Source organism: Puntigrus tetrazona, chromosome 20 (assembly GCF_018831695.1).
Source record: "Puntigrus tetrazona isolate hp1 chromosome 20, ASM1883169v1, whole genome shotgun sequence".
Taxonomy (NCBI): domain Eukaryota; kingdom Metazoa; phylum Chordata; class Actinopteri; order Cypriniformes; family Cyprinidae; genus Puntigrus; species Puntigrus tetrazona.
In genome coordinates, this window is record NC_056718.1 from 8,591,688 (window position 1) to 8,611,113 (window position 19,426).

Below are 19,426 nucleotides of genomic sequence, written 5' to 3' on the forward strand. Positions count from 1 at the left end.
TTATTTACACAGTTTCTGCTCCGACAGACTGTGTAACGGCAGCGTCCTCTTCTTCATCAGGGCTGTCAGATTCGGTAACGCACGTATCATCCGTGGCATGGCTGCTGCTGATTGGCTCGGAGGAGACGAAAGACAGTAACTCTGGCTGCCTTACTGTTTCAAGAAGATGACAGGAGGAAGAGCCAGTTTCGGGGAGAAAATGTGTTTTAAACAAGCTTTCTATCTGTACCAGGAAAGTCTCTATGTCTATCTCTGAGACCTGCTCCAAAGTCCTCCGGATTGATGCAAGCATCTACAAACAGACAAAATAAATCATTTTTAATTACAAAGAAATGTCATTTTATAAATGTACATATTTAGCACAACTCATTCAAGTCAAATAAATGCACATAAACCATTAGAATCGTGTTTTTTTGTGGATATCCTGCATCCTGCTAATTGCACCAAAACAATGAATATCAGTTCATGTAGGCCATGCCATCCTCCAGTGCACTCAAAAGTGCTTTTGACAGCAGTATGAGAACCTTGTTTCTAGGTAGCCATGCAATCAGATTACCCAGCTAGCCTGAAATCTTTTGCGATTTTCACGTGCAATATACACTGGTCCGTGAGTGGGTGTGATGTGAAGAGATGAGATGATTACCTTTTCTAGGCAAGTCAGAGAAGAGTCTCTGCGGAAGAGCCTGTCCATTGGTACGCTCCTGAAAGAGGAATGAAATATGAGCTTCGTTCAGCTTTGGGACACAAGATATTAATTTGTTTTCTCAAGATGAACGGAGATCTTGCAGGTTTGAAACGACATGAGGGCGAGTAATTAATGACAGAACCCTTTAATATAATGCCATTTGAGGCTAGTTTATCAAACATTTAAATAATGTGTAGTGTTTTGTCATTTTTATGGCGGTCCAACTATAGACATTTATACATACGGACTCATTCCTCCAAAACGCCCCAAAGTGGCTCAATAATATTTAGATCTGGTGACTGTGCAGGCCATGGGAGATGTTCAGCTTCACTTTCATGTTCATCACAGAACTGTCGCCGGTCTTGCTGTGCGCACTGGTGCATTATCATCCTGATACACGGCACCGCCTTCAGGATACAATGTTTTTTCACTTCTTTGGTTCTTCTCTACACAGTAACTCTCTCAGATGTGGGAAAGACAGTGAAGGGGGACTCATCGGAGAACAATACATGTTTCACATTGTCTACGGCCCAAGATTTTCGCTGCTGGCACCATTGAAAGTGACGTTTGGCATTGGTACGAGTGACCAAAGGTCTGGCTATCGCAGCCTGGCCATTTATATTGACCCTGTGGAATTTATTTAATATACATTTTTAAATAACATTCATTTTGCGCAAAATATACATTTTTTATTATATAAACCGGCTACTTTTTAAAACAATTATTTTAAATAAGTGTTCTGTATCTGAATGTTTACAGACAATAGTTACGAGTTTTTCTTTTTTTTATGCACGGATCTCTTTAAATATATGTCGGATGTTTTGTCCTGCTCTGAAAACGTAATTGACTCTGTATCATCTTAGCATAAAAGCATTCGAAAATGCAAGTGCATTTAACCGCAGATCTTTAGGACAAACTTTATACAAAGCACACGTGAAAGTCTGTCAGTCTAATAGCTCTGCGCTCCAAACGGTATAAATGAAAGCATACCTAAAATAAAAACGCAGTGAGTGTAAGCAGACGCTCTCAAGCAACATGCATGTGTCTCGAGAGCACACACGTGCCATATGCAAGAGAAAAAAAAAAAAAAACAAGCTCAGGATCGATTGAAGAGAGAATCGCGATGCATCAGAGAATCGATTTTTTCTCCCACCCCTATTATATCACATAATAAACGTACTAAGTACATACTAAAACTTTCATTTTGGATGTGATTAATCATTTGGCAGCCCTAGTAACGTAATATTTTCATGCATTCTTGCTTACCTCTTACAAACACACATGAAACACAAAGCTCACCCATGAGACAGCCTGTACTTGAACACCACCCATTCTGCTCTTCTCATCACTTCTGACCAATCAGGGAGCTCGGATGAATGCTGGATGTTAAATCGATACGGAAACCCTGAAACGCAAACAACCACAAACCGATTCAGCTCCAGGTGTAGCTGTCTCTGGGCCTTTTTTATTCTGTACATTAGAAGCTGCGACATACTCTGAGGTCCAGAGGGTCCGGTCTCCTCCTGGACCAGCAGGCAGGTGGTCTGAGACAGGGGAGACGGGTTACTGGAGTTATACGGGCTGACAATCATCCCGATGAACGGAGCACCTCCTCGAGAGAAATAACTCTGCCATAGAAACAGACAGAGAGGACGTGACACGTAATCAAGACACCTACTCCGACTATAATATAATACGGCGATATGTTACCTGGTATTTGGCCTGAGTGTCAATGTCTCTGAGGGAGGGGTTGGGGTCGAAGGCTGGATGAGAGTGGTACCATCCCACCACACTGTGACCTTTGACCCCGAGCAGCTCTGATGCCTGGGTCTGAGAGACGGGGTCCATCTCACACTGCAGACCTGTGCTCAAGCTGTTACATGGCTCTGCTGCACAGATCTACACAAACATTGGAAAAATTACAAGCTCATCAACAGTCATTTGACGGAGTTTTTGACTGAAAAAACACTCGGATGAATAAATCCACAAATTAACTGACCTTTAACACCTTCTCTTCCTCTTCATATGTTCCTCCTAAAAGGCCAATCACCTCTCCCATCGATACATGAGCATGCTGGGAAAGGATTTGATTATCAGCACAACACAACACTGAGGAATGAATGAAAATGCAAATCCGGAAACCAGTACTCCGTCACACTTACTATATCCATGACAACAAGAGCCTCAGCACAAACTATCACTTTGTACGGCTCCTGAAACGAGACACAACAGATAAAATAAGTCTGATGAAATTACTTTCTCCAACATAAACTAGTCCTAGTTATCTCCAAGGTGGCCGTATGTGTTATTTATATTGAACACATCCTGGCCAGGATTTCCATAGTCTAAAACATCCAGATTTAGTTTTTGTGTTTATATTTTCATAAGTGCTTAAGGTAATGATCGAGAAGTGGTTTGACCAATAACATGCAAGCATTGCGTTTAACCAATCAATCGTGGAGCGTTAGAAGGTGGGTTCTACAGAGATCGGTCGATGTGATGCAAATGAATGTGTACATATTGGGTGTGCTCTTTGACTTGAAGCAGAGCTGCACACATCAAAGCACTGTGAGAACGATACGAAAGCCTTCTCTATAACTACTGAACGTGTCCTGTAAAAATGGCACATATGTTCAGCCTATACATTTTATTATTAATATTTGAATTAGTTTTTCTCTTTTTTTATTTTAAATTTAATTTAATTTTTTTTTATGAAACAACAAACAACAACAACAACCTTTTTCCCTTTATTTTCATTTCTGTTTCAGGTGGGGTTTTCAGTTCAAACTAAATGGAAATGAGAAAATGAAATAAAATGTTGGAATATATATAAAATAAGACGACAAACAAAATAATATTTACTATTTTTTACTTCATTTGTATTTCAGTTTCAGGTTTTTAGCACATCAGATTAAAAACTAAATTCATATGAGAAATCAAAATAAAAAGTTAATCAACTACCTGAAATAAGTGGTTATCATTTATTTAGTTGAAGTAAATGTTGTTTATTATATTTTTCAAGTAACTTTTTATGATTTTAGTTTTAATTAACTATAATAACCCTAACGAACAAATTAATTATGAAAAGGAATTACAGTGGAGCGTGGAAAACACAAGCATTTTGTTGGCACTACATGCTAGAATTGTTTCAAATGATAGAAAACTTCTTATTTCTGAAATTTACAAAACAAATGATCTGTATTGTTATATTTATCTGCAATTTACGAAGTGGACAAGTGTGTATGATGGCCGTTTTACAATCTGCATTCCAGTCTCAAGGGTGAGGGGGCATGATTAATTGTGTTTATTTAATGATATTTGTTTAATTACTTGTACTTTGTTCACATCCGTGTACATTAAAAGATGCTGTTAAGAATAATAACAATCACCTCTGTTTCTCTCCAAAGGCTTTGCATGGAATGAGCTGAAATGGATCAATCAGAGAGCTGCAGGGGATAAAGTCAAGGAACGAATCCAGAATTATCAATCAAAAGCCCGTAAACAAGCTATTAATGTTATTACGATCTAGATGTCAAAGGTTTCAGTTTTGTTAGAGCGCGTTTACCCTCTCTGTTTAGGGAGTTTCGACGGTTTCGGTCCCATCTTCTTCATTTCCTCTCTCCTGATGGCCAGCTCCTCTGCGCTCAGGTGCTGGATGACAAAAGACCCGCACAAACCAGAGCTCAATAACAAAGTACAAACAAACAGCATTTTCTTAAAAGGAAAAGCATTAAAACTACATATTCTAATAGCATTTAAAAAATGTATTAAGTGTAAAGATTTCAATTTAGGCTTCGATCAACACACACAATGTTTTATTAATCATTGTAAAGAGTTATTGAATGGCATGTTTTCTGTCTTAAAAATGAATACTAACTGTATCGGGTCATAAAAATTAAAAGCTTTCCTGGAGTGGTTCCCTATAGATTATATTTCACTGTAGATGTTGATTCAGTACCTCATACGTCTGACCCTCTAGATCTTTAGCATCGCACCAGTTCCCCCACATGTCCCGAATGCGCCGCTTCCTTGTGCGCTGAAAACACACACACCACCAAACACATCGGAAGAAGCATTAAATGAGCAGATAAATAAAACAGTTGTAATGGATAAACATCAACAGATAATGATGATGAGAACTGTGACAGTGAGCTCTTTCTCACCATAGATTGAAGTCTCTGGGCAAGATGATACGCCTCCAGGCTGTCTTTGTTTTCCTTCAGCCGAGAGCGATCAACCAGCCGTGGACGGTTATAGATCGCCTGATCTGCAGAGGAAGACAGAAAAAAAGAAGAGATTTTACTAAGGAGGAAAACTGTACTCAGGAAAACAGACAAAAACGGACTGAGCAATGAGCATTACCACAGTTGAAGTTAATAGCTCCAATGAGCTCCAGGTAGGTGTGTATCCGACCGATGCAGTTGACATCCCCACAATTCTTCAGTCCTGGGCGCACTGATGTCTTGTTCAGGTACTTTGGTTTACTTTCCCTGAAGAGACAAGAGAGAAGTTCATTTTTAAGAAAGGTCAAGTTTTTAAAATAATATACTATTCGCTTAGAAATTAATTCTTCAATAAGGATGCTCTAAATTGGTTAAAAATGACAGTAACTCATATATATATATATATATATATATATATGTGTGTGTGTGTGTGTGTGTGTGTGTGTGTGTGTATCACATTATGGTTTTTTACGGTTTTGTTGTTTTTTTATAAAAACACGCTCACACACAGAACTTGAAATTCCTCAAGTGCAGAGAACATCTCACCACTGATCCAGGATGTAATTGCGAATTTTTAGATATCTCTCTGGTGTTTTTCGACGGACGCCCCTCAAAGAATTCTGGGATGGCTTGCTTCTCCTCCTCTGTAATGGTGTTTAGGTCCAGAAGAACCTCCTGGTCAGGTGCTCTGAGCTCCTCCTCCTCCTCCTCCTCTTCTTCTTCCTCCTGGTATTCCTCCTCCTCGTCCCTCAGGACTTTCACCTGATTCAGTCTTACCTGGAGTACAAAAACACAATACCCATAATTCTGCAATGCTAATAGTCTGCTACAGGCACAGAGATTAACTGAAGCGCTTGTGATGTACCTGATCTTTCAGTGCTCTCCTCCTCAGACAGACAGCGTTTGCCTGGGCTGTCTGATTTAGAAGAAGTTCATGCCACTTTCCTCCAGAGGTTCCGGATCAATCCCAATGTGAGTGACGCCAGCGCACCCATTTGTGCCTGGATCAGCGGGTCCGTCTTCAGCTGTGCTTCCAGATTCTGACAGAGGGTTTATAATCACGCCTGATGGAGGTGGCGGTGGACTGAGTTCTTCTTTGTGGTTGCACTCTGGGGACTCTAGCTGGTTTTCTGACTGAAGGCCGCTGCCGCTAACGCCATCGGTAATGTCAACATCTTCATCGTCAGAAAGCTGCTCGATGCGCACAGCGTTGGTCAGGGCCGACACATGAGGCTGGGACGAGGGGAGCAGCGCGGTGTCTGAGGTCTCATTAGAGGAGGGGCTTTGGCAGGTGCGTCTGTTTTAGACTGAAGTTCAGACACAGGTAAAAATGACTACTAGTACTGAATAATGAATACTACCGATAAAGAAATGCTTACTGAAAGATAACTCTTTTATTTGAATACAATGTTCTAATATTGTACATCATTGTACAATGAGGTGTCATCATGTTTCATATTTCTGAATTAATATTCATTTTTGATCGGGCTTGTTGAAAAACAGATGTGCTCAGGGGTGTGCTAATGGTAAGATCACGTGTGGCTCATTCTTGAAGCAAAGTTTTGTCTTCAACATAATTAGATTGACTGTTTTGGACCGTAATCAGTAATAATAAGAGAAGTGGCAGGCTCCCGGGTCCTAATGCCCGTTAGGTGCAGCGTTCTAATACTGTAGGGGAGGTGTTTGCCTTCCTTAAAATACCCTTTACACATAATGTTAAAAGTGTTTCATTTAAAAATAAATAAAATAATGAGTATGTCTTGATTTAAAGGTCAGACGCTTTAGCTTACAGGAAAAAAATGACAGACATGACACTTAAATTTTAAATAAATATATATATATATATATATATATATATATATATATATATATATATATATATATATTGATTTATAACGTTTTTGTTACATATACAAATGTTAAACCTTAAAATAAAATGCTAGGGTTAACAATCCATCTTTCTGATGGAACATGTAGAGATTGATATATAGTTTATTTATAGTTACTTTTAAAGCTTCAAAGTACTGTAAAAAAAACTTAAAACAAATCAATTGCTTCTTTCTGCATAGAGAGACTTGCTGTTGTTTCAAATTAAAGGAAATATATCGAAATGGCATTGGTATCGACCAAAATAAATGTACAAATATCGGCAAATCCAATATTGTGCATTACTAGTGGAAATGGGCTAAAGTCATACCTTATTTTTGAAGTACTGCCTAGCATAGCTCTTCACCTGTAGAACTGTCCTAGTACCGATTAGTTTGGCGATTTTTGTCCACCTGCGGCCAAACTGAGCCTAGAAACCATTTAAAAAAAAAGTTAAATTAAATCCTTACATGAGAAGGAGAGAACTGTTTTTCCTGTGCTCAGAAAACATACCAGTCCTTTCTCAAAGAGATCTTTCTCCTCTTCAACCCAACGAGTTTGTGCTCCAGCACTCTTCACCAACGTCCTACAAAGATTAATTACTTAGATATATATATATATATATAAAATATATATTTTTTGTAGCCTTTTACATTTATCTAGGCTATTTAATCAAAAATACAGCAAAACAAACATATTGTGAAATATTATTATTGAAAGTAACATTTTTATATTTTAATGTATATTCATTTGTAATTTATTCCTGTTACAGCAACACGGACATTCATAACAATGTTAAAGTCTTTACTATCTTTTTTGCTTGTTCTTGCTGGATTATTGGTATTAAAAACCGTGGTTGTGTAGGTGTTTACATCTTCATGAACATAGAGGGATAAAAGAAGGAAGCTCACTTTCTGACTTTAGTCTTCTCATTGGTCCACGCCACCTTTGGTGCTTTTTACCGGCAAAATAATACCTTTTCTTTTAAGAAAATAACCATGTGCTCTTAATGAATGATCACACAGATGCGAAAACCAAGCATGAAGAAAATGAGAATGAATCAGTGTGCCGTGAGAAGAGTGAAGGATACTGTTCCTCCAGCAGCATGCTCTCAATGGCCTGTCTGTTCTCATCACTGATGGAGCTGTCCAGCGTCCACGGCTGAACACACACAATAACAACGTCACATCACATCCACGGCATCTTTACACGATCCTCGATAACAAACTGGTCATAAGTCGCACGGTGCGTTTGTAGCGACTTGCCAAAATACATTGTATTGGTCAAACTTTTTATTTATGCCAAAAGTCAATAGGATATTAAGCAAAGATCGTGTTCCGTGAAGATCTTTTGTACATTTCTACCTTAAATACATAAAAACTATTTTTCCATTAGACATTTAGTTTGAAACAACTTTAAAGGTGATTTTCTCCATCTTGTCATTTTGTCGCATCCTCTTTTTCAAACGTTGCATCTCAGCCAGCTTGTTCATTACACTTTCAGATGATGCAAATCTTCATTTACAAACTTTAAAAATGTACCTTATGACTGGTTTTGTGTGTCCTGGGTCACATATAAGTGTTAAAATCCATATTTCTCTACCAGTATACTGCTGTTCGTCTTCCAAGCAGACTGTAAATACTGATCCTGGAGAATCTCAGCACTGTTCAGGTCCCTGTTAGGAGACCAGACCAGAAACAGCTTGCTTATATACAAAAACGCTTACAGCAATTCACAAAAGACAACGATGGAGTACTTTATCACAGATTTAAAACCCAAAAATTTTTGTTTATTTACAAAATGTGTGTTTTTCTTGGATGTACTTCTGATAATGTAACATATCTACATTTGTAACTCCTGTTGTCATTTTTGGTTTATTTCACAGTGTAACAGTCCATTTAAGCACCGAGTAATATTAATTAATTTGTACTTAATAGGGCTTTGATTTAGAGTAAGTTGCAAGCAGCTATGCATTATTTCGTCTATGCAAACAAACAGTCCTTTCCTAGTAAACTTACTGGATTCACATCGACATTAAAGCACTAAAAAAGTAACGTATCTCACATACACGGTTAGTTTCTTTAATATTTGTCAGATTTGTTTGGTTTTGTACCGAAGCCGGGGTCGTAAAGTACATTGATGTGAGTAACAAGCCATTATTACTGCTGAACAAGATCGTGCTATAAAATGATTCGACAACTACTCGGTATATTTGGCAAGCAATTGAATCTCCGCCGTTATATTAAACTCGCTTCATAGCTGCTGTTATAATAGTGTAACTGTTTATATGACTAGCCATAGAAGTTCATACTAATTCTGTCAGTCGCTTTTCTATCGCTGCTGCCTCGCTTCTGTTCACCCGTGACCTCAAACGTATCACAGCACAGGCGCGTGATAATCCCTAGACTGTGTGAAGTGAGAGAAAAACGTCCTACCCGACTCTTTCGTCACATTCATCTCCCTCGATGTCAACAACATCCACCTCGTCTGCCATGTTTGCGGCGGACGAGAGCGAGCGCGCGCGGGAGGAGCGCGCGTCACAGCGCCACTCAGCGGCAGGAGGACGCTACTGAACCACAGATCAAACACAGCGCTGCGTGAGATCTCAGTACAACACAGCACAACACACCTAACTTTATCATCTAGTTTAGTCCACGGAAGAAGAAAAAGAGTGAGCACTAAGCATTCGTTCTTAAAATAAGCATCAATTTATATTAAGAAGCATACTAAGTAAGGGTCTCTCCAGCGTATTATAATTAGTTTTATAATTTAGTTCCCATTTTGATTTAATCATTTTCATGCATATTAGAAATGAGCACGGACAGAGATGAGCACATACAAAAATAAATGAGCATTCCTCTCGAGAACTTGATTTCCATCTTTCTAATAAAAAATATTAGCGAGCACGCTTTACGTGATCTAAAAATCTTTTTAGCTTTTCGTGTTTTATATAACACAAGAGCATATTTTATATCCACAGATAAACCTGGTCACGGCAGTTTTCTGCGCTTTCTCGCCCGTGTTTCAGTAATAAATGAAGAAGCCAGACATTTTGAATCATGAAATTTTATTACGTTTCTCCTCAGAGGGACAGTCTGGTAGCGAGCCCATCTCTTACAGGAAAGAAAAGTGTTTTTCCTAACATCTTCTCTCACACATCTACCCACAGCACACACACACGCACACACACACACCTTAGTAATCTATCAAACCTGTTAATGTGATGTATATGACCGCCCTGTGCGACAGTTACACATGATTATGGTGGATCCACTGCATATGAACAGCTAGTGTGTGTGTTTTTATTTATTTTAAGTTACAGTTAGTGTGGCATGGACATCACAATTAGTTTGGCATGGCATCAGGGGAACTAGGAGAGCAGGATTCGAGCAGGCGGGACCTGTGCGCTCTGGACTGTCTCTCTCTCTCTCTCCAGGCAGATCAGCAAGCACTAGTGAGCATTCACAACGACACAACTGCAAACAGCCACAAGTCACAGGCAACGCCAGACGGTGGAAGTCAAGGTGCGAGAGGTACGCTGACGTTTCTCCGTTTACCTGCTCCGCCTCACTGGTAGAACTTGATCTCGGCGCCCACGCAGTCGAAGAACAGATCCCCGAGCTCCTGGCCCTGTATCTCGCCCCGCAGCATGGCCTCGATCTCTCCAGACACTGAGACTCCAGGAACCTCATAGTCTCCTGCAGGAGACTCCGGCATCCTGACACGCATTAAACACACAGGAACACGACAGAGTCGGTGCGAGGGAGGTGCTGGCATTATATTTACTAAAAAGTAATGTCCACTTGTTCGACCTTTTAGAAAAAAATACGGGTCGCAGCAAGGCACTTGGTAGCTTTAATATAGCCAAACTATTGCTGTTAGAAATAAGTTTTAATAATATAGTAATATATAATATAGTATCCTGTTTGAATAATACAGTCTCAAGATATAATCAAAATCCATGTTAAAAAAATCTCTTTATATCCAATTTTACAATTTTGTTGCCATAAAACAATCTAAAAACTTAAAATTAAACCACGCTCATTTTATGCACACCACTTAAACGTTTATTTTATTTTATTTCAGGAAATCGAGGACTATTCTTCTTCTGATATTAGCATGAATATCCAAGAATCCTTAACACTCTTTAAACAAGCCTGTCAGAAAAAATGAATTTGTGTAAGTTTGGTACAAATACAGCCATGCTGTTCATGACTGGTTTTGTGGTCCAAGGTTACATATGAAATTATGACATTTAAAATGTTTTGTGATCAAAGCTTAATTTTATTGTGGAGAAAACATAATGCAATTCAAGGATACTTGACAGATTTGCAAATAAATGTCCCCTTTGAAATTTGATGCATCATGTTTGATTCTCACATTTAACATTTTGACATAAAATGACGCATGCACTTGCTAAATTTCATTCGCTTCAATAAAATGTGCTTTTTACATTTACTTTAAAAATCGTGCAGTAAGATTTCAAATCAAAAATACACACATGAATCGTGATCGTAGGTTTGGGTGTAATAGGTTTTTAATTTTTTGAAATGCGAGGGATTACACTTGAAGGATGTGTACCTCTTCACTTTTAATACCGGACGATTCCTAGCAGATTTTATCAGTAAAAGCGCCCATTTTCTCAGACTTACAGGACTGGTCAGTGCCGTGCCTGGTGGGCTTTGTAGCTCGTGTTTCCGGTCCACCTGGCGCTGGAACCGGGCCTGCGCCCTAACGGGTCGTCTGGGCGTGACTGAGGAGACCTCACCATGTTGACGGACCTCACGCTCTCCGAGAAGATAAAAGGCTTGAATACAGACCTGCAAGAGAGTCAAGTGCGAGGGCTTGCCCTGGAAATGCAGGTGCGGGCTGACGTTTCAGGTCACACCTGGAGGGGTCGGGCGTGGCAGTGAAGAAGCGAACGGAGGCATGTCCCGGGCTGCGGGAGGATGGACACCATGCTGGCCGTGGTACAGAAGCCCTCCGAGTCCATACAGATCCCGCTGGCCTTGTCCCTCAGGATGCTCATCATCACCTCGGCCGTCACCGAGCCTGTGGAGAAGAAGAAGAAAAAACGTGTGACAGGTTAAATCAGATATTAGAACAACATATGAATACAAGTGACACATTTTAGGTTATATCGTGGGTTGTATTGCAAACGCGCACAGATAACCATTCAAAAGATCGGAATCAGGAAGATGTCCTCATGCTTATAAATACTGCATTTATGCAATTTATTCCCATGATGACAAAGCTGAATTTACTCTCTTTCGTGATTCACTGGCATTCAGAGAGTTCAAAAGAGCACGATTTATTTCAAATGCTGTACAAATCTTGTCACTTGTGATCAATTTATTGAGTATTGTGTAGATTAGATACTGATCCTGTAAAACGTACAAGTCAGAGTGATTGTGTAATTGTGCAAATTATGTATTTGATAAAAATAATGAAAAAGAGGCATCCAAAAGTGCACCTCAAAATAAAGAAACAACCCATTCTATTCATTTTAATAATAAAACCAAAAAATAATAGCATATTTGTACTATATAAAAATATATGGTACAAATTAATGTATTGTAATAATTATAAGGCATTGTAATATCATAATATAATTACAGGAGCAGGATCCAAGAAAAAAAAAGAAAAAGAAAAAGTTACATGATTTAATATAAACGCTACATAGTTACATCCACTACATTCAGTACATAAAATACATTGTTATGTATTATTTTTGTAAATTATTTGAAACCGCAATAAATCATAATATTATAATCAAAAAAAGTAATAAAAAATAATTTTAGTCATCCATGCTTTTACTAATGAATTACTTTAAATAAGCAATACCTGCAAATGCAGTGTCTAAACAGTAGATGGCAGTATTTAGCATTTTATTAATAAATGCACTCAAAATAATGCAGAAAGAGTAAGGAACTCTGCATCGTACCACAGCCAAAACACTCCTAAACACAGCACTGAGGTTCCTGGAAGTACAGGCGCTCCTCAGTGGTGACGTGCATCGTGGTGCTGCTGGAGCAGGGCTGTGCCGCCTTGCAGCGCTGGGCAGCCATCTCCATCCTGGCGGGGGTCGCTGGGCTGAAGACGGCAGAGAAGCTGAAGTCCCCCTCTCACCTCCACCAGCCCTGAGCTTGAGCCACAGCACGCAGCTCGGGTGCTCCGCAGACAGATCTCCGTGCCTATCGTCAGCTCAAGTTAGAGATGTTCCTCTACTCCTCTGGAAAACAAATATCATTAGCCTCTTATTTTTAGACATGGATCTTTTTTTTTTAAGATATAAAACTATTATATCAATACGTTTTTCCATATGTAATTTTTTTTACAACTGAGATATATAATATGGATTTCAAAATTTAACATAGCCAGTAGATATAGTAAAAATACATAGATATTATTTAGTAGTAGTAGTAGTAGTAGTAGTAGTATTGTTTATGTATGTAATATTACAATAAAAGGTTAAATGTTAATATATTGTAATTTTATTATTGTGTGTGGGAAAAACTAACAAAAAACAAATCAGGACATGGTTTGAAAAAGGTTAAATGCTCCTGAAAGAATAGAACTATGGTGAGAGTAAAACATGGTAAAACTATAGTAAATAAAAATATATTTTATATACAAATTGTATGAAACATTTTTGTGCATTTTTCATATTAATAAAATTAAACTTGCATTTTTTACTAAGCATTAATCTGTCTAAGGTCTTCTCTTTAAGAGGCCAATTCATAATTACTAAATCAATTAGTGTAATGTTAACTGTAGCTATATAGTAGTAGTTTTTATTATATAATGGAAAAAGAAAAACTGATAGAATAGAAAAAAGCTTTTTCTTCTTTTCTATGTTGTATTAAAAATTAAATCAATTAAAAGAAAACAAAAAGATTAGAGAAGCTACTTTAACTCTTTTTTATAGAAATCAATCAATAAATTCAATAACATTGACATAATGCAATCTTAGCTCCTCACTTCCTAAACCTACCCATCAGAACTAACTAGCCCTCACAAAGATAAAGTCATGCGGGGCAAACATCGGCAACCTCCATTTTAAATTTGTATTATCCAACAAAATATTTTAGTTTTTCTAAATAAAAAAGATCTGCAAGGTTAACAATGCAAATTTTCACAGCCTTCTTTGACCATATTTACTAAGGGTGCTGATATTTTTGGCCATATGACTGTGGGTTGTACAAGTGCACGACACACACACACACACACACACACACACACACACACACTTCAGAAAATGCCTTCTACCACTGACCATGAATCATCTTCCCTCACCTGCAGACTTCTCTGTGCAGCCCAGAGTTTCCCCAGCAGTCTCCAGGACTCCAGGCTTCCTGTCGGTCCACCAGTAAGAAGGTGTTATGGTAGCTGGAAGGGCTGGGCGGTCCTCTGCAGGCTCCGCCCCTGACCGTAGCTGCCCCAGCAGACCTGCGTGATCACACTCAGAGCGGCCCGTGCGCTGTCCCCGCGCCCAGACCCAGCCTCAACACACACACACAATACACACATCAGCCGATCAACTTGAGACCGGAGAGCAGGAAGATAAAGACGCTTGCTTGTTTCTAGCTCACCGAACCAGGTCCATTCCCAGCAGAGCTCTCTTCTGATCCACAGGTTCCTGGTCCAGACCGCCTGCTCCGGGATGCACACCCCATGCTCACCTAGCCCTCATCCTCATTTCAGCCCCAGAGCTGCTGGTCTGCTCTCAGAACAACCCTATGAGTCTGCTCTGCTTCTGAGGATGGATATGTATGTGCACCGCACGGAAAGAGAACCACCTGTCAATCATCCATGGTTGGCTAAGCAACTAGAAACCCCACATTTGAAGGAGAAATATAAAGCGATATTTTCTGAAATGCATTTATGACGTAAATGTAGGCTGGCATTTTAGGAGACCACTCAAACACAGTGAAAAAGTCACTCCAATGTAGATCCGGAGCGTGTGAGGATGCTGGGAAATACACCACCTCCTGCACTCATCTCTCGGCCGGTCAGAGTTCTTACCAAATATCACGTGAATCTTCTTTCGAACCCGGAGGCAGAGATACAAAACAGTCACATGACTGATATGTCCAGCCATCCTATATCAAATCAATGCGTAAGGATCAATGCGCAGTATGGATTATATCTCAAATGATGTACAACACAGCTATGCATAAAGTGGAAAGGACGGCAGCATAAAATCATTTAAATATGACACGACAAGAGGTTTAGATACTTTGTCAAAAAAGTTTTTTTTTAAAAATCATTAATAGCATAAATATATTTTTAATTATTTTATTTTACTTTAAGTAAAGCCTAGGTTCCATTCAAATATTTTATTAATTTTTTAAAATAAATCTATCAAAATGTAATTTAAGTTAACAAATCTTATTACTAAGGACTTTATTTGGAAAACTTTAAAGGTATGATTTTCTTCAGTATTACTTGTTTTGTTTTACACCCTCATATCCCAGATTTTCAAATATTAATGTCTAAGACAAATGTATTAAATACTAATAAAAAAAAAAAAAGAAATGGAAAGCTTTATTTATTCAGCTTTAGATGATGTATAAATCTCAATGTAAAAATTTAAAAATCCTCACTGAGTAGAGTCTCAATGTTAATTAATTCAAATCCTTCATTCATTTAGCATCTGGAATTAAAACACTGACAAAAACCCAAAAGGTAAAATCATAAATATTCCAATTGATTCTAACATAATACAGTGAGCACTAATAACATTTATCTGAAGCACTAACATTTATTTAGAAGAACAAAAACACAGGTAGTCTGATTCTGCAGGCTTGTGGTCAAAGGTCATTTTCATGGGTTTCTTCTCCAATAATGATGACTGTGCATTAAAATAAAAAGAAAGAAAGAAAGAAAGCAAACTCTGTCTATCATGTTGAGTCAAAGTGCTTCTTAAAATTATTAATAATAATAATAATAATAATAATAATGATGATGATGATGATGATGATGAGTGTATGAATATATACAATAATAATAATACATACATAAAATATATAAACCTGAATATTACTAAAAGCTAAAAGCGCTGGATGAAGTGAAGGTCCGTCGAGAGACAGAGCCGAGCGTGCTGTCGTTAAACGTCCTGCGCTGACAGGAGTGCTTGAGGATTACTGGGTGTTAAGTCTCTTATCGCCTGACTCCCATTTCACCGATTCTTCAGCCTGGATCTTCTCAGGTGCACAACTCCAATCAAGCTGCTTTAAACAGCCCCTGAACGCGTCGTTTTAGATTTTAAGATCTGATAGTCTATCGATGGCCTGCGTCTGATAACGGATCGTCAATCTAAACATGCACAAAATCCGTGCGTTAAAATTAACGCGTGACATCCAGGTGCACACTTCACTTGGCTTTTAAAGGTGCTACTTTAACAGTCTTCAGCGCACGTTCGGAGTGTATTTGATGAAGTATACATACCCTTAATAAGCTCCAGATCGGTCAGCGAGTTCGTGGAGAGGCAGGGCTGAGACTGATCAACCTGCCGCGGCACACGCTTCAAAAATAAAGTCCTCCCGCCAGCGCGACTGCCGACTCCAGTGAGCTTGATCTGTGAGAGGCGGGGAAGAGAACAAGGATGCGAACGATCAACCTGGCTGCTGAACACACTCGTTGGTAATGCAAAGGTCCTCGCCCCACTTTCGACCGATATTATTGAATGGATCCTTGTGACTAATTTTATACACTGATTACAAAAATAAGTGTCATTTTTTTAAATGATATGTAATGGTGTATTAAAAGAAATATTATCGGTGAGTTCATTTTAGGTGTTTGTTTTTTCTGCAAAGCTTGAAATAAAGGAATTGGGGCAATACTGATGAAAAAAAGAATATTTTGCTCATGTATTTTTGGCTGGTTTAGCTCTGGCATGGATAAACAAAATGGCAATAAAACAAAACTGCCAGCATGTGGCAGTGCTTCTCCTGTTTTAATAAAAACATATTGAATCCTTTCTGAATCAAAAAAGATCTGTCTAAAATGAATCAGTTTCAGTTATAATGAAACAAGCGCCCTGTGGTCCCAGTGTGCACGCGTTATCCATCTTGGAATACTAAAGTAATATTAGTAGCTCTTGAAAATACTTTTAAGGAGGGTGGAGTAGCAGGCACTATAAATTGAAGTGCAGTGAATAAGTTCATCTGAATGGACGGGTTGATTCACTGGATCACCTGATTCTTTCAAAATAGATTCATTCAAGGAACAGACACACTGTTGGTTGCTCTGAAGAAGCATATTGTTAGTGTAATGAATATAAAAATAAAAACCCATACATGGGCATTTTGTTTCATTTCTGGAGCTGTAAGACAGCTGCATGCTTTGATTCTTATGCAATGTTAAATGAAGGTCTTTTGCCAAAAAATACTCTGATAAAACACTAACTTTTCTAGAATGCTGCTGAGATAACCGCGGGTCATGACAAGACCTCCAACCAATCAGATTCATTCTTTCCGTAACAACATTGAAAGCTCCAGTCAAAATACAAAGAAACTTTTAAAATCTTTTAAAAACTTACAAGTAATCCATTCTTACAAAAAGTTTCACAAAACAAAATTAATAATCCAAAGGGTGGGTGGGGGAGGATTTATACTAGGAGGACTTATCATAGTTTTTAAAATGTATATAAATAATTTTTTACATAGGTTATTTTATACAAAAGAAAATGCAACATGCTAAAAGACCTACATTTCCTTACATCCTTTAATAAAATATAAGATGGTGTAGTGTAAATTCAAAATAATAAAATAACTTTTTACCAGTAGATGGGCTGGGTAGAGGTTCACTGTTTGATATTTGATTCAAACTAGTGAGATATTCCTTTGAACAACTTTTTTGTTGGGATTCATAGTCTAGCATATCATGAAATCAAACAATACTGGCGGAGAAATTACATTTTTGTCAAAGTTTAGCATTTTGTGTATTGAAAGAAGCCGCTTTTTCAAGTAAAATCTAAATCAAATAAAAGACATTAATAGTTCTAATATTTAGGCATTTCTCTGAGATGATCCAATGCAGGACACACACACATACAGCACAAAACACAAACACTATAGTGGCAGTAATAATGCACCCACAAAGAGTAATAAAAGGTTTTATTTATAAATTCATAGCTTTAGCTGGTACTTTGCACTGCCAGAAGTTATAACTGGGAAAAACAAAAATCAACACTGTGCGTGTCTGTCCTCACAGATTACGAAGAGATTTTTACTTGGGCGCCACCAGCGGACGCGTTTAAATAACCAGGCATCCGCAGGCCAGAGGGCGCCGTCACTAATGGTCAAGTGAAAAAGCACTCTGGGTGGCTGGCGTGTGGTGTAGAAAAAAACAAAGGCATGGGAGCTCTCTCAAAAAGTGGCCAGGAGAGACACTGCAGCAGTCTCTGGTACTGAGAGTCATCACATGCTACACTGGATGAGTATGCCGCCATCCACTAACTCCACAAGGAGGCATTGGCTACCATTCAAAAGGAAAAAGAGGGAAATATGGTCTATGGAAATCCACGGAGACGGTCCACAGGCACACCATCCTGATCTTTCTTTTTTTTTTTTTTTTTTTTGAAATTAGTGATGTGGAATTCACATTCTTCTAACTCACCTACCCTATACCACTAGTCCCATTAAAGGTCAATGACGCGACGCTGCATGAAAGAAAATACTATAATCTTACAAAATACACAGAGAAATCCCCCACTGATGTCGGGAACGGTCTCTTGGGTGCATTAAATACAACTTAAGAAAGCAGCGAACACACACACGCACGTGACACGGAAAGTGTGTTAAGAGGGACATGGAGGTGGAAGAAAAGATGCTGGACACACACACACACCACATACAATCTTTTACAGGTACATGAGCAGGTGAGGACAGACCAGACGGTTGCTTTGCTGACCCATGCACAATATTTGCACAACAACGAGAGCCCGGCCGCTTTTACACTTCCACCCAATCCAGTAACCCAAAGCTCGGCCCAACAGATCCAGCAGTGAGGGAAGAGCGGCCAGAAGCGGTACATCTCTTTACGATCACATGGCAGAGTATCGCAACAGGTTTATCTGATGCGCGCTTGATTTTAAAAAAAAAAAGAAAGAAGGCAAAAGTGGAATCAGCTTTTCCAAATAACATAAGAACAGAAGTTGATGTCCGACATCTACTGTGTGTATCTGTAATATGGAGGTTTGAGGGGTCGCTGTATTTGGAGATATCACATGACCGTGGATCTCATAGAGCCCTGGTCATACGAATAAATAAATAAATACAAATAATTACCATCAGGAATAATAGAAATGTCTCCTTACAAACTCCCCGTACATAAGTGTGCTTGAAACAAGTCTTACTAATACTGCTCCATTGAACATGAAGATGATGAGCTGTAAAGATATACTGAAGAGATGTTGGGTGAGTTGATAAAATGTATCGTATAAAGTGTGTGTGTGTGTGTGTGTGTGTGTGTGTGTGTGTGTGTGTGTGTGTGTGCTCAGGCTCCAGCCTGACTCAATGGTCAAACTAGATTACGATCTGAATAGCAGAGAAAGAAAAAGTTTAATTCAGCATAGACTGGATCTGTTCTTCATTCAGGCTCTTGTTCACTGGACTGGAAGTCCTGTGCTAGCAGACATCACTGGTCC

The 19,426-nt window shown here is 38.7% G+C and overlaps 1 protein-coding gene and 1 pseudogene across 1 annotated transcript; both read right to left on the reverse strand.

Moving 5' to 3' along the window:
* Positions 1 to 4: 4 nt before the first annotated feature.
* Positions 5 to 9,268, reverse strand: LOC122324857 (histone H2A deubiquitinase MYSM1-like). Its single transcript, XM_043219562.1, has 15 exons — positions 9,210 to 9,268; positions 8,377 to 8,449; positions 7,865 to 7,935; positions 5,971 to 6,205; positions 5,510 to 5,685; positions 5,048 to 5,175; positions 4,849 to 4,952; positions 4,644 to 4,721; positions 2,848 to 2,898; positions 2,685 to 2,759; positions 2,396 to 2,584; positions 2,181 to 2,313; positions 1,985 to 2,090; positions 557 to 701; positions 5 to 292 (listed from the first exon to the last, which is right to left on the reverse strand). Exons 1-15 carry the CDS (start codon positions 9,266 to 9,268, stop codon positions 5 to 7), a joined length of 1,911 nt encoding a protein of 636 aa, XP_043075497.1.
* A 1,039-nt stretch (positions 9,269 to 10,307) lies between these two features.
* On the reverse strand, positions 10,308 to 18,813 carry LOC122325468 (annotated as a pseudogene).
* Positions 18,814 to 19,426: the final 613 nt, after the last annotated feature.